The sequence below is a fragment of the Cryptotermes secundus genome, unplaced genomic scaffold (genome assembly GCF_002891405.2).
Source record: "Cryptotermes secundus unplaced genomic scaffold, Csec_1.0 scaffold19, whole genome shotgun sequence".
In the NCBI taxonomy this organism is placed as follows: domain Eukaryota; kingdom Metazoa; phylum Arthropoda; class Insecta; order Blattodea; family Kalotermitidae; genus Cryptotermes; species Cryptotermes secundus.
Genome location: NW_019729897.1, coordinates 86,495 through 102,343, shown reverse-complemented (window position 1 = coordinate 102,343; position 15,849 = coordinate 86,495). Strand labels below are relative to the sequence as shown.

General features: G+C 36.0%; 2 protein-coding genes across 3 annotated transcripts in view; both read left to right on the top strand.

Moving 5' to 3' along the window:
- The window catches only part of LOC111865678, a 45,736-nt gene extending 31,091 nt beyond the window's left edge, over positions 1-14,645 (top strand). Inside the window, exons 10-11 of one of the 2 annotated variants that reach the window (XM_023853882.2) lie at positions 2,021-2,212; positions 14,560-14,645. In XM_023853882.2, the coding sequence (XP_023709650.1) occupies positions 2,021-2,210 (190 nt within the window). In that variant the 3' untranslated portion in view covers positions 2,211-2,212; positions 14,560-14,645. Of the gene's footprint in view, positions 1-2,020; positions 3,151-14,559 lie in introns of those variants that run through there. The other variant, XM_033751923.1, reaches the window with a different exon arrangement.
- LOC111865709 (nucleoporin NUP35) overlaps positions 14,562-15,849 on the top strand; it is an 11,594-nt gene continuing 10,306 nt past the window's right edge. Inside the window, exons 1-2 of the mRNA XM_023853940.1 lie at positions 14,562-14,663; positions 15,273-15,391. Coding sequence (XP_023709708.1) covers positions 14,562-14,663; positions 15,273-15,391 — 221 coding nt within the window. The remainder of the gene's footprint in view (positions 14,664-15,272; positions 15,392-15,849) is intronic.

Genomic DNA, 15,849 nt, shown 5'->3' with positions numbered 1-15,849 from the left:
TGTGCGAAATCAATCGATCTTGCAAGAATAAATTTTTGGACATCCCTCTTCTAAGAATTCCAATTGAGTGTGTTAGTGTGGCCAGCTCAGGGCAATATGATATTATAAACACAGCATATATCACGTCTCTGCTGTTTATAACTTCATAGCAAAGAAAACACGCCATTCATAACAGCTTGAACGAGGAAACCGCTCGCAAGAGCAACAGGAATTTGCTGCAAGACAGGCATATGTAACGATGACTTAGCGCAGCTAAACTCGTGGCTTATTATACTCTGTTCTACTGACAACAGGCCAGCGTAAAATCTAACAATCTACAGCAAAACCATCAATTATTATGGGCGTTATAACATAGGTGTGCAGCTGGACGAAACATAGATGTCGAACCCCCCCAGACGATTTAAATACCTGACGAAACATACACGTCAAACCACGCTGAACGGTTAAATAGTAAAGATGGCATCTGTAACCCATGCTCTCTTGTTTGGCTACACATTTTGTGGGCAACTTTGTGACATTTCTAAAGCAACAAGAGTTTTCAACCTTTCCAGTAATAGATGGTGGGATGTCCATCGGTCTTATCAGCATTGCAGGCTAATGCAATAATTATCCTCTCCTTGGAATTCTTTCCACCATTGCAAGGCTCCCCTTTCACACTCAGTGTCTTGTTAGACAGAAGCATGAAGAAGAGCCAAGTCTTATTAGCAGTATAAATATTAGGTTTGTAATCTTCAATTTTGATTAACTGTTCCTTCTTCATTCCCCTGCTGTTGAAGACTCTATGCTTCTGCACTCTTCCAGTAGAGTTTTGTACACAACACTATGTCACTGCTTGAAACTGTTGATTTAGCTATTAGAAGCTTTAAAATCTTCAGTGCTCAACCTTGTGGCAATGTGTAGAGCCTTTCTCACATGTTTGTGCCACTGGTACTGGAATGCTGCCTCTAGCTTGTTTAAACCATGTGGCCAACAAACTCTCCAGCTCTTGAAATGCCATGCTGTGTGTAACACTTTGGCAACTTTCGTGTCTTAAACAATAGTCTTCAGTGTTGATGGCACTCAAGCCCTAATCTACCATCCAGTGCAATGTGTGTTTCCATATTAGCATCTGCTTGAGCTATAATGTCCATTTTTTCTTGAACAGAGAACCCTTGCATCTTCTTTGGTTTACATGTCACTCATGGGATATGAAAGACCTTACAAAACAGCATAGGCATGACTGTTTTGACACTTTTACTTATCTTCATGAACTAGTACCATGTGAAAAATCATGTGACAGTGAACAGTGAGATGCACCATGAGTTGGAGCCAGCAGTTTTGAGTAAATGCTGAAGACAACTACAAAAATGCTTGCTTTGGTGCATGACTGTACCTGCCCCTGTAGTGCCACCCACCCTCCTGAGTCACTCCAACAGCTGTTTTTCAAAACACCCACCAAGCAGCCCTGACTCTGCTATATTAGCTTTTCATCTATTTGGATCTGAAGAAGTTGTCATTTTGCCACTAACCATGGGTTGAAGGATGTGCCTTGCCACCAAGTCAGAAACGTTTTTCTTCAGTGGCATACCTGAGCTTGCATGATGCTGGACCAACTGCATAGAGCAGGAGGACTGTGTTGAGGAATAATGCTTTGGAGTTATTTATTGTGTTAATTTTAACAAATTAATTGCAGATACTGTCAAACTACCCTGATAAATTAATTTTTTTTCAGGAAGGACATTATTAAGTTATGTGTCACATGTTTTGCTTTTGGCATTGGCCGCAAGAACCATAGAACCAGGGTTCCATATTTTATGATATCTGGCAGTTATGATATGCAGCAAAATTCCCATTTGAGGAGCACTGAATTTAAACACTAAATTAAGGAAGATCTTAAATGGAGGAAGTTTAACACTGGGGCTCTTGATGTGAGGCCGCTGATACTGAATGTTATTGAGGGAAAACCTTAAACTGAGGAACAATGAATGGGGTTTTTGCTGTATATAGAATTTATTAATATTGTTGCTATTTGATGCATCAGGAGGCATTCAGCAAGTCAGCGAGCATGCAGCTATTATCTTGAGGGCAGTTGTAGGCGTCCACACTGCCGCTTCTCTCATGACTTGGCTACCGTCCCGTGCAGGTTCTGGGCAGACTCGTCTTGCTTGAAGGGAATTGCCTGTCCATTCCTTCATGGAAGTGCTCAGGCTCTGCGACCTGTTACTTTGTAAAGGTAACATCTCTTTAGGCATTAACATTGATAAATTTATAGTGAAATTAGGTTGTAATTAGTAAACAACTTCCTGTGAGTTTGTGAACATAAGCCTGGAGCATAATCCAGTGTTATGTGAATTCAGTTCATATTTGCGAATTTCTTGTGGGATTATAGCATAAGGTATTTTGAAATACTCAGGAGGCATTTGATGTATTTCATGTTACATCCTGACAGTTTCTGTGAGATTGAGACATTCCCAGATAGAATGCTCTATTATGATATAATATCCCAATACAGAGATTTGCATTATTGACGCTCACCTGTCAGACCAATGTCAAAGCAGAAATAAATAGTTCTAACGAGAACAAGATTTTGAATTTCAGTTAGCTTCACGTTTGAATAATCTTAACTGAGAGAGCTCATGTAGGAAAATAATCATGCGTTATTGATATACTCCACTCTCAAGATTGTGGACTATTGGTCTGGTTATAAATGATACCGAATCCCCTTTGATTAATGTCCCTGTGCTTTGTTTCTTGTTGTGCATTATGGGGCAGCTTCACATATGAATGATCAAAATTGATTTTGATACCTATAATTTTGTATGTGAGCATGTGTGTGTATGAATGCTATATGAGATGTGAAGTAGTAGTTAATACAAAAGAAACTCATGTTATTGCAGTTTATATTTTAATGCTTGCCTCTTTTAAGTACTGCATTGTGTGTGCATATATGGTAGCCAGGCACTGGACTTGTACTTAGAGAATGTAAAGTTGTGCTGGTGAATTGTGGGAATTTGTGCTACAAAAATCAAAATAGCATGAAAATATTTATAAAAATGGTAGGATTGAAAGAATAATGATTATTGACCCCAGGTGGGATATTAATATTTTTAAAAGTAATGACATATTTATTCCCACTTTCCTTTCTTTCTCTCATTTTTCAGTCACAGTAGTAATATTTATTTTATTGTTCACTGCTTGAAAGTTACTTGTTTTTTACTTTTCTAGTTTGTGTTTTATTTACCAGTCATAAAGCAGTATATCATATCTAAGAGACTGCATTTGTCATTGTATTACATTTGTATTGTAATTTCCTTGTTTGGTGTCTTCATCCTACCTAAATAGCACAGTGGAAGGGGCTGTGGGTAGTTCTCATTTTAGATAAAATTTGCTATGGTGTTGCCATATGCTCAGTTGATATAGTCTATGTATGTTAATAAAATAAAAGTGTATAAAAATGTGCTGGCAACACAGAATGGAATGAACCATGTAGTTTAATATTCTAAAATGTTCATACACTTTGTTTTAAAACTCTTGCCTTGACTAGAATGAAATTGTCGCAAGATAAGATTGACTGTGATGTAGGATATTTTTAGTAAGGAATGATTGTAACCATGTATTCTTGCAAGAGTAGGTGTGCTACAAGTGACTACATAGTTAGAGCAGTTGATTAGTCCCTGCACAAAAATATTCAAGAGGAATAATGATGCCATGTGACCTCATACCAGTGTTAGAAAGGGAGATAGAAGCAGAGACAATAAGGGCAGGAGGAACAGAAACAGAGCTCTAAAACTAAGTTTTGTAGAAGAGTTCTGTCTTCTGGGATGTACCATTGTGTAGTCCAGTGAAAGGCAGTAAAGGTTCAGGTGAACATGTTGCCTCCACCTTCATGGCCGAAGAGTAGTCCATGCAAGAAACCAGCATGAAGCAGGCAGCAAGCAGAGCAACCCTTGCTACTTGCTTCATGCTGGTTTCTTGCGTGGCTTATTCTTCAACCTTGAAGATAGAGGTGATATGTTCATCGAAAATAGGTTGACCTTTCTTGGAGTATATGATATATCCCAGAAGGTAGAACTCTTCATAGCCAATGTGAGGAGCTCACATCTAATCTTTGTTATTTGTCAAATGCTATCACATGTCATTTGAGCAGGGAAAGGGTGCATGGACTAGAAGTGCTGCTCACACTATTAGTGCAGAATATTTTAGTGTGAATAAGGGGATTTGGTATTATTTGTAATCTCTCATCAGCTTGGTTTAGTGTGTCGCATCTTAACGAGTGATGTGGATGTACCAGAGTTAGAAATGTATATGGCAATGCACCAACATACATAACTGCTGTATTGAAGTAAAACGTTTTGATGTTATTTTTTTAAGAAGTTTTGGCTGATAGTTGTGTTGAAAGTACATAACTGAAATACTTCTCGTTTTTTCGTTTGTTTCTTTTACAGGTTATAATGTACTGTTCTATTAATTTTGATTTTTAAATATCAATAACCTGAAAATATAGTAATAGTTAATGTAGCTATTACTTAATAATTTTGTAGTACCTTTTTAAGGCATTACGTAAAATACTTCCTTTATGTAGAAACTTGCCTTTGTCCCCACATAATAGAGATTTTTAATGTTTCCAAGCCATGGATTACCATCACATGGTAACTCTTAGTTAATGGAAATATCAGAGCTGTTGTTATGATGATATTACTGTCAAGCACTCAGTGTGTAATGACATGTGTAAATTTTACTCTGTTGTTGCAGTAGATGTAGGAGCTGCAGTTGTGTACCCCTGTTTTGTAATACTAGGCTGCTATATTGACTGGTTGTTACATTAAATTTGGATAGTTTCCCTTGTGTGGGGCAGGCGAGAATTTGGGGAGATGTAAGCAATACCTAATTTACCACAGAATATTAGGAATATTAGTGTAAATTGTCCAAATTTGCCTTCAGTGTATACATAAAAACATTTTCATTTGGAGGGATTATATTTGCAGTTGTTCTCAGATTTGGGAATCACTGAAAAAGGTATGGCCAGCATCCACCTCCAGTCCCTATATTGTATGTAGGAATGTGACATTGTTATAAGTAAATATATATATATATATATATATATTGTAACATGTTTTGCTACTGAAGACGCCGTAAAGATTGTTAATTGGTTTGTTTAACAACCTACAAATCGTAACTACAATTAATTATAACACAGCTACAGGTTTACACAATTTATAAACCCTGCACAATAATCTATTCACTCTATTTTCAGTAGTCTTCATATATTTATAACGCAGGAGCTATACAAGTCTCTCCCAATATAACTGTATTACAGCACACACAGCGTCTTTAAGTCACACAATAAGTCTTCACTGGTTACTTCTCAGTTATCGCGCACTATCACAGATTATCACATCAAATCTTCCAACCATGCGTTTGGGTCTTCTTCCCACAACTGCTGCTATATTTCAACTAACTGGTTATTCTCTCTCTAGTAACTGGTTCACTAAACACTCACTACTCACTAACTAATCACTCACTACTGAATAGTGTTCGCTGCTCCTTATTTAGCCCCGGCACGGACAACACAGAAAACAATGGTTGCCTGTTGTAGCTGCTCCTCTGCCACGTCACTGTTGGGGGGGGGGATGTTTACCAAGCGTTGGGTACTGGTGGAAGGAGTGGGGGTATGTGACATCACTCGCGAGACCACAGAGTTCACGCCCCCCCCCCCCACTTCCCGTTGTGCCATCCACGTCACAATATATATATGCGAAAGAGAATATGTGCTAGAACAGATGGTATGAGGCTTGTTTAAATGAAATCTGTTTGAGGATTGTTCTGGGCCATTAAATATATAAGTAGTCCCTTGGGCATTGAGGCAGGCATCCCATTGTTGCACCTGTCAGTATGTCCCCTCTGCAGTGAACTTTGTGGGCTGTTGCACCACTACACCACTGCATTGCTGATGTCTGTCCAGCCCTGAACTATAGAAGTGACATCTCCAGGCTGTATGGCCCATCACCATTCAGTACATGGAGTTTAGTGTGGCATGGACAATGTGGGCCTCTTGGACACCCCTCATGAGCATGCCAGGATGTTTTCTTTATGGTTGTACAGAGGTCTCAGAAGGTTTCACATTGACAGTGTGCTTTTATGTGGATCTAAGGATCCTTGAGCATCAGCACTAAGGAATTGAATGGTGGCTTCTGGTTGCTGTTTGGGCAGATTCTGCACTTGAACTGCTGGCATTTAGCTGTGTGGCACTTGTACTGTTGCACAGCTCATGGTCACCTGCTAGTTTTGCATTTACACAGCCATGTGATCACTGGCAACTGATCGGCTATATTTGCGAGCAGGTCTTACTTAAACAATGTTCACACTTTTCAATGTATATAAAAGGAACAGGTACATCAAGGGGACTGAAGATATGGGAAAGGACTTTTGTATCATTCTTGTAAATGTTTTTGTGTTATGTTCATGTAAAATGCACCACTAGCAATCATTATGACACATTTCATACTAATTTTGTTGGAGCAGTTTCATCTGTGTGCATTCTTGATAGTGCTCATATTTTTTAACAGTTTTCTAGTCTTACTGACTTTTCTTTGGAAAATTATAGTTGATATTTTGTTTGACAAATTGGTAATGTTGTCATACAAAAATGTAAGCACTTAATTTAATTTTGCAGTACCTCAGAATACTTAATAATGGCGTACACATAAAGCAATTTTAACAGAGCAACCAGCATCCAGCATCTATGATAAAGAATTTGTTTCTGTGGGTACATCATTTCACTATGGCATGTAAAATTTGTTAACAGATGAACCAAATGATAGTTGTAGGTTCTTGTGTTGTGTTTTTAATCATTATTTAATTAATGAATACAATAATATATGGAGCCTTATATTGCCTATATTGTAAAGAGGTGAGCTGTCCTCATACTTAATACTTATGAACCTTCCTGGCACTATTCGAAGTTTTGTACATTAAGCTTTGTGGTAATTACTAGAACTGTGCATGTATGCATACATAGATTTTATTAAGTGTTACTGTTTTGTAAATTTGGAGGAGGGAAGGATTAAAATTCCTAACAAATGTTTGTGTTGGCTCATGATCATGAATTGTTTGTTAACAGTGTTCCCATTTCTTTCTAAAACCAAAGTAAACACTTGATCAGGAGTTCTGTGAGACACTGAAATTTTGAACCAACTAAATGGATCTTGATGGTGTGTTTTATCCTATTATTTAATGTGAAATTAAATACATCATATAGTGTGTAATGATAGTCTTATTAGGCTTCTACATTTTGAACAGAAGGGTGCTGAAATTAGTCGTGGTTTTATAGTGAATACAGTTTGTGTGCTAAGAAGTGGTAATAATGTGGCATAGTTCTAGTACCCATAGCTTTATGGATGTGAATATTATTTGAGCTCTTTGCTAACACATTTCAAATAAATCCATTTAATATGGTAATGTTTGAAAATAATGCATTTTCTACGTTGAAACCACAGTGTTTCACTTTGAACATAAGAAGAAAGTAACAAAATTTAGATATGATTTTACCATTTAATGTAAACCCAGCACCACAGATCTCTTGGTGTCACTGTTTTGTGATGTTATGGGTATATACTTGGTCATTAAATGGTATGGAAGCTGTGTGTATCAGTAATTCAGATGTCTGAAAACTGCTCAGAATGACCATATAGTTTAAAGTGTAAAAATGTGGGTGCCCTACACTAAAACTGTGCCAGGAGGGGTACTTGAGTGAAACTGTGGAATAACAGGCATTAAGAAACTGTTTACTATTACTAGTCTGTTAATGCACCACACAAGAATATGGTCATTTTGAGCCTGGCCCAAATTTTACATTTTGTGACATCCAGCATATTCTCTCATGGAACTGTTCTTTCCCTCATAATTATCGTTATGTTGATGTTATTACTATTATTGCATAAACTGAATTCTAAAGCAGTTTTTTATTTAGGAATTGTTTAATTTGAAAGAATGTTTCCTATGAAAATGATAAACTGTGATGAAGCATTGTGAAGGTAATTAAAACGTAAATCCTCAAACTTTTCAGAAACTTTGTTGCAGTTATTTCTAAAATTGATAGAAAATTAGTGAAGTGGTTAAAAATACCCACTGGAATAGGTGGTATTTCTTTTATATTTACATGGGTGTAAAAATGAAGAAGGGAAGAAAGGAGTGGAACTGAAAGCATGTTAGTGCCCATAACGTTGTACAGTTCCCCTGACAGATGTAATAATTGTGTGTGCATGTGTGTATGCAGTGCCATTGAAGGAAAGGACAACTGTTTCCTGGTATATAGAGTGCATTATTTCTGTAACTGTAAGAACATAAAATCATTTGTATTCAGTCAGATGTTATTTTATTTAATGAGTCAGTACACTGTACTCATATTATATCTATCCTTTTAATAATTTATGGAAGCAGGACATATTTGTGTTTAGAATTAAACTCTTTCTGACTGAGTATAAAACTGTTCTCTATAAAACCCAAAAATGTCAGCAGTATACAGCAGTTTGAGCTGTGTGACTGAAGCAAATTTATGTGGCCCACATGATCTTATTACACGATTAAAATAATATCATGTTAACCCATTAATACTTTTATTTCTTAAAAATCATTAATCAGTATATTTTAGAAGTGTTCATGTAAATTTATGGTTTGGTTGCAGAGATTTAACACCATCTAATTTTTCATCATCAGAATATTTCTCTGAAAGAGAGCTTTGCAATATTGCCACACATTGGACTGTCTTGAGAAAACTAATGTTATCACATCCTGCATGTTACATGTTTACAGTCTTAAAGTTTGAGCTGTTAATAATATAGGAACTTTGTAACTTTACATTCTTCAAAGGTACTGCACTTAAGTGAGTCTGGAAGTGTGTTTTAAATGTGTGTCATAAGTGTCGACTTCGTGTGGGTATAACATTGACGTGCTTCAATATATTAAATTGTTTTTGTTTTCTCCATAGAAGTGTAGATTTAGTACAGTACAGTAAAATGAAATGATGGCTAACAAATTTAATAACAGACAGGTAGTATAACTGTAACTCTAATTTTATGACTTGTGCACAGTTTATAAAATTGTTGTATTTGTTTCCTGTGCTTAATTTACAGTGTACAGTAGCTGTTGATAATTAACACATTATTGATACAGGTTTGTAACTATTAAATGTCTAACAGAGTTCCAGTAAGAGTGGTAAAGTGGCATTCATATTCATGGTTTTTTTTTTTTGTATCTTTTCTAATTTTGGCTTTCTGGGTTTAGCTGCATTGTGTGTTGAAGTTGTGCAGACATTTCAGTGTACATTGCAGTCATTCCTGGATAACACCACTCTCCACACACGCACCCATACTTGCATTGCAAGACTATATTTTGGGCTGCATTTCCCTTCCACCTTGAATCACTATGAAAATAATAATGGCTGTATATGTCAGTATGTTGGAACAACTTCAGTGCTTCAAGTGGCTAAGAGTCCAAAAGCTGAAAGAAGACATTTTAAACAGGCCATGAAGATATGACTAAATTTGAACTAAATGGTAGATCCTTTTAAGTTAAAATGTCAGTGCTGCAATGTATTAGTTCAAAGATTGGTGCATATTTTACACTTTACATGTGGAACTGAAGTCTGAATTTACATTCTAGGAGTTCAGTAGTGAGAGCTGCATATTTTGTAATTGTCTTTCCAAGATGGATATTGATACTAGGTGACAGTAATTCTGTTCTGAACTCAGAACCTGCAGGTACCTCATTTGGGATATCTTTCTGTAGATGCTGTTATTGTCTTGCACTTAAAATTGTGTATTGTGATGGACTTAAAATTCTGATCTAAATAAAATGTTTCAATTTTTTATTGTGGGGGGGAGGTGGTTGAAAAGTGATGCAGCTCTGTTTGGTCAATCAAATGAAATTCTGTTGTGCAAAAAAGTTTAGACATGTGATGTACTCTTGCAGTAATACTTCAGAATGCGTGCCTGAAGATATAATATCAGTAGATCTAAAAAGTGTAGGATTTAGAAACCCAAGTGAGGCAATAACTACTTGCAATTTGTTTCTGTTACAAAAATACTGTCTTGAGAAGTTAAAAATAAAATGGTATTGTAGTGTTTCATATGTAATTTGCCAGTTACAACTGTTAGTAGTTGCTGATTGCGAAGTCGTCACCTATGACTATTATTTGTACATTAGTTAATAGGGTGTAGAGGTATGACATTCCCTAAGTAAGGAAAATACCAATTGCACCCATATATAAAAACACTAAAACAACCAAGGTGCTACTTGCCCCTGCATAAGCATATTATATTTTTCATGCTGATATGCCTGCTGTAGCTTTTCTGTGCCATATAATTTGAAGTGAAATCACACATATATCACACTTTAGTGAATTCTGTAATGTTTCTTCTTGTGCATAACTACATAACTATCAGTAATGTAAAGTGCAGTATCACTTTATTTCTGATATGAAGCAAATTTGATGATGATAATTTTCTCTCTAATGGTAGTCTAATTTTGTCCCATACTGTAATGTATTTGTTATATTTGGCTAATAACTGATTTGTATAAATCTCCAGTTTCACATGTACAGGCATCTTGGTTGTCAACAGTGAGTAAACATGCCCCTTAGATGGGCTTTGAGAACTGGGTTCACATTTATTTCCCAGTATTTGGTAATTGAGAAGTAATTCTCAAGTAATGAAAATAATTGTACCATTTTCAGATTAAAATTATTAAATCATATTGATGAGTAATGCTTAATTAATATTTTGAAGCTGAAAAGTTGATGCTAATTAATTTATGGTACAATAACAACATATATCATGTAAAGATATATGGTCAAGATTCTTAATGAATTTTGTTAAAATATAACACATTTTTATGATAAAGGACTTTTAATTTGTCAGCATAAGTTGTCATAATTACATTAGTGATTGAAGAAAAACAAAACAGTTGAAATTAAAGAAAATAGTAATGATTATTTTGGTTTACAGTTCTGTGATTTTTAAACATTAAAATGTGAGTTGTCAAGATGGAACTAAAATTTGAATGAATTCTATTCTGTACTGAATTGGCATAAACAATTATAATATTGAGAAGAAAACTTAAAAATAAAGAAATTCACAAATTCACTTTGCATTGTCTTATTTAGTTGAAAGCTTAGAGGTAAGTAGATTGCAAAGGTGAACAAACTGACTAAAGTATATATGTACATTGCTGTACATTACTAATGGAGACAATCTTCTTGCCCGTTGTGGATGAAAAGTATAATTTTAGAGTTACTGCAGTTTGTGAAAATGTTAAGGCGCGTCCATGTTACTCATGCTCATGCTCACTAGGCTTGTGCACATCGGGAGACTCGTCTGGCTTTTACTTGTGCTTGTAAATCTTCGTCCACACTACTTCAGTCGCTCCCCAGGCTTCACTGTGTGAGGATCCATATATTTACTTGTAGTGTGTATAGGCTGTAGTCATTTTAATTTATCGGCTATAGTTTTTATTTTTAAAATTTGCTTGTCTCATGACTTGTCACATTGTCCACATTACTTGCGAGCATAGTGAGTCACACAAGCACGAATAATGTGGACGCACCTCTACAATAGTATCAAAGTCCACATTGTTCATTGTGCTTCAAGTGTATCACAGTGAGCTTGAAATTTATTTTATAACTTTTGTTTGAACTTGTCCAGTATGGATCGCAGTTTTCAAAAAGGAACTATAGGAAAGTATATCACTCTTATTCATGAAAAATCATTCTGCCAAAGTGGATTTCTCCATGTGCACAAATGTGAAGTAACAAGAGAGACAACTGAACTTGAAACTCAGACTTCACATGTAATTGTAAGTTTTGAGGTTTTCACGGCGATGACTATGAAGAAAGTCGTCTTCTGTGTTTAGGCACCATGTATTCTTCATTTCTGCTCTCTGCATTCCAAGCCATTCAACTGCTTTGAAGATGGAGGCGATATGTTCCTCCGAAACGTCGGCCAAAACGAAGAATACATGGCACCTAAACCCAGAAGACGACATTCTTCACATGTAATTGCTTAAATAAAAATTGTTAATAATTTAAATGAAAGAAATAGTAGGACAAGATTTTATTATTTTTTATCTTATTTTCTTATCTATGAATATGAATCAAAGTAGCATTGATTATGAAGTTTATTCACTTTATAACCCAGTGAACCAGGTTGAAGAATGCCTAATGTTGTATGGTTAATCAGGCAGAATTGAGTATGAGTGATTGGATATTTGGATTTTATTTCCAGAGAAAGTAATTTCTTGAAAATAGCATAATTCTTAATGGAATTTTACCTTTTAGCTTACTATTTGCATGTAAAACCGCATCTTCAGTAATTGGTGTGAGAAACGTGTTATTTGTCCTTAATATTTTATTACTAACAGTATCGTGACAAAATTTACACTTCTTATTTTGATTTAACGTCCTATCCACTTTCTGTAAGAAGAAAAGCATTGAATTGGTGAGAGATATACTGTGGATTTGGAACTATCATGGAGCCTAAAGGAATGGTTTATTGAATAAATCTGTCGTTTATAAGTAACTTGATATTTCTTTATATAGTTTTTTGCTGGACAAAGTATTTGGACCATTTTGCTTAGGTTATGAACGTAAAGGTAAGAAAAATCTCTAAAAGAAATACAGAAATATTTAATAAGCAGTTAAGAATGAAGTATGATATGTGTATGTACGTATGTAAATAGAGCGTACAGTTCTTTTTAACTAAGTATCTCGCATTTTGTAAATCTCTTTCCCCCCATAAAATTCTAAAAAAAAAAAATGATAAATCAGGATGGTTAACGAAAGGAATAAAAATGGTTGAATGACAAGCATTCAGTAAATACAAAGAGTAGCGGTCCCTTCAACAGAACGTAGTAGTGATCCGTGGATAGTTCTTTGGTTCTCACCGTGCATGCCCATGGAACAAGGTGCCCACAAAACTTTACCGCTAGGCGGTGCTATCATCTGTGTTTAGTCGGTTATTGTGTGAGCGTGTGTGAGACTGTGATTGCCAGTGATTGCAATGCCGCAAAAAATTTGAAGAGTTAGTTTTTTTTTTCTCGCGTGTCAGGCTACGTAATTGCAGACTGTTACCGAGGAAGAGTATTGTAGGTGGTTTGCTTTAAATAACAGTGTTGCATGGAGTGAGTGCAGTTGTTTCTTCCTCTTGAATATGATTTGTGGATAGTTAATTCGATAAATCTGAGAAGCAGGGCGTAGAGTAAGTCAAAGAGTACAGTAAATAACACATTGGAAGTATCTAGAAATAAAATGCAGTTACTTTTTCATTTCGTCAATTTTAACTCTGTTTCTTCATAACGACATTTAATGCCTGCTCATTTTTTCGCACTGTAGTACTGTAGACTTCCTCACTTGTGAAGTTGTGAAGGTGTATGTGGTGTATGAAGTGCACCACTCATTTCCAAGGAATACGAAACCTTAAAAGAGTGCTATAGCCCGCTCCTTTTATACGCCTTAATGGTTTGTTGTTAAGCAGAGGGATAACTTGAATGTTACTATTAAGGTTCTGAATGGGTATGCCCTGACCAAAGATCACAATGATACAAAGTGCAGCATTTATGCGGAGCTAGAGTGTGTTCAATCGATTCACTGTGTAAGCTTGTAGCATGAAAATGCATGGAGATGTGAACACAGAAGTGGGGAGGGGCATATCAGACCAACAGAAATTAGAGATTATGCAAGCTCAGTGGTAATTTTGTTAAGATTAAAATACTTTACTTTTGTAAATGATGTAATTTTCAACAGCTCCACATTGCAGCAGTTAAACTCTGATGGAAAGACAGACATGCAGATAACCGCATGTTGAGTGTTAAGATAGTTCAGGTGTAATTGAAGTCCACTCCATTTTCTGCATGTAAAACTCATGTCCCAGCAGTTGTAAAAGAGTTCTCTTTGGGTACAATGGATATTCCAGCACTAAGGGAGACAATAGAAATCTGGTAATATCAGGGAAGGAAGTGATTCATAACAGCTACACACAACACAATAGGAAGGACTACCCATCACCACAGGACATGTGTGCATAGGCAAGGGCCTACTCCAATAATTGAACTTGACGGATGGAAGTACAGCAGTTTTAGAGTCGTATGAAGATGGTCAATGTTTGTCGAAACATGTAATGTGCATACATAAGTGGTGTATAAAAGATTTTAATACTTAAAACTTAAAGGTTTTAAAAAACAAGTTACATGTGAGAGGGATAATAAGTAATGGGAATAAGTAAGTGATGAGCAACAGGATGCTGTAATTCAATATTATTGACAGTAGGAAATTGAAAAGTATGAAGTTGGTGTGGTTTCTGGTAGCACAATGTTCATAACAAATGTTGTGAAAATAATTCATCTTATTCAAAAGTTGAAAGAGAATGTGCACACACAGACAGCGTGATATCCTCAAAACACCTCCTTAAAAGGAGGCCGTAAATTATAAATGCTGAAAATCTAGTGTCCTAGTCATAAAGCGGGGCATGTCTCGTAATACTTTATTCTCACTTGTATCAAGAAATTGTGACATCTTTGTTAATTTTGTAGAAATGGAGCCAATGACACTTGGTTCACCAGTAGGCAGCCAGGCCAGCCCAGGATTTACATCCCCATATCTTCCAGAGTTTCTGACGGGTGACTCAACTCCAGGAGTAAGTTTGAATGTGAACAAATTCTTGAGAATTTTGCTTGTATGTTCATAAGAGAATAGAATGATTCTGTGTAGTGTAGGTGATTTAACACTGCTTAATTTTCCATTACATGAAACTGAGAGTTGTGGCCTTGTAAAAGGCAAAATAATTCTCGTTGACATAAAAAGAAACAAAAAGGGGAACTTCCCAGGTATGCTCACAATATAATGTGTTTCCTTAAGACCCCATTCATACTGAACAACGAAGAGAAGAAACACTATGGGCTACAAACATTTCTTTTGGTTAGAGTTTTTCAGTATGTTTGTACTCATAAAGTAACAGTATTGCAAAAAAAATTATCGGCCTGTTGCTGCAGAACATTTATTTGCTGAAAAATATGACTAGGAATGTAATTTTTCATGAGAATATCTAGGTCCAGCATATTTAGTGAAAGGGTTCGGTGGGGGAATACATATTTACACAAGTAATTTTCCATTGTTAAAAATGTTTTGGAGGAGATACAGATGCAGAGATGAACAGACAGACTTGACCTTTTCAATGTACCTTCCCAGTATGCACTTCATATACAGAATGCATAAAGACTCTGTAATAACTTTTGTGCTGTCACAGTCTACCACTGCACAAAACATAGCTGGAACCCCAAGAAAAACTTCAAAACATGTGTCATTTGGCTCATTACCAACAATGAGAAGCTCTACTCCAGATGCAATGGAATCTCACAAGCCTAGGTAATCATACTTTCAGTAATTTCCTGAAAACTTCTAGTTTGAGCTACATTGTTCTTTTTTAATTCAGAACTATGTAATTTCAAATCTTCTTTGGGTCATATTCTACCTCAGATGACTTAACTGTAAGTCACATTTAACAAGGAGTTCTGAAAAAAATGTATCACCTTTAACCTTTAAGAGCCGAGCGACACCATATGGCGTCATGAAAATAAAGTCAAGGGGACGAATGACGCCATATGTCGTCGCGCAGTCCACGCGTGCGGCCGGCTTTCTTAAAATCTAATTTAAGTTATAAATTCTTTTTCTACTTACATGATTTTTGGTCACCAGCTTTATAAGTTGTCTGTCTTCCCACCTGCGTTGTCTAACGGAAGTTGGCTTTGTGTGGAAATCTTGGAAACATCCGGAAATCCAGGGTCCGACGTCGCACTTCACGCACTTTATCTAGACGGTTCTTC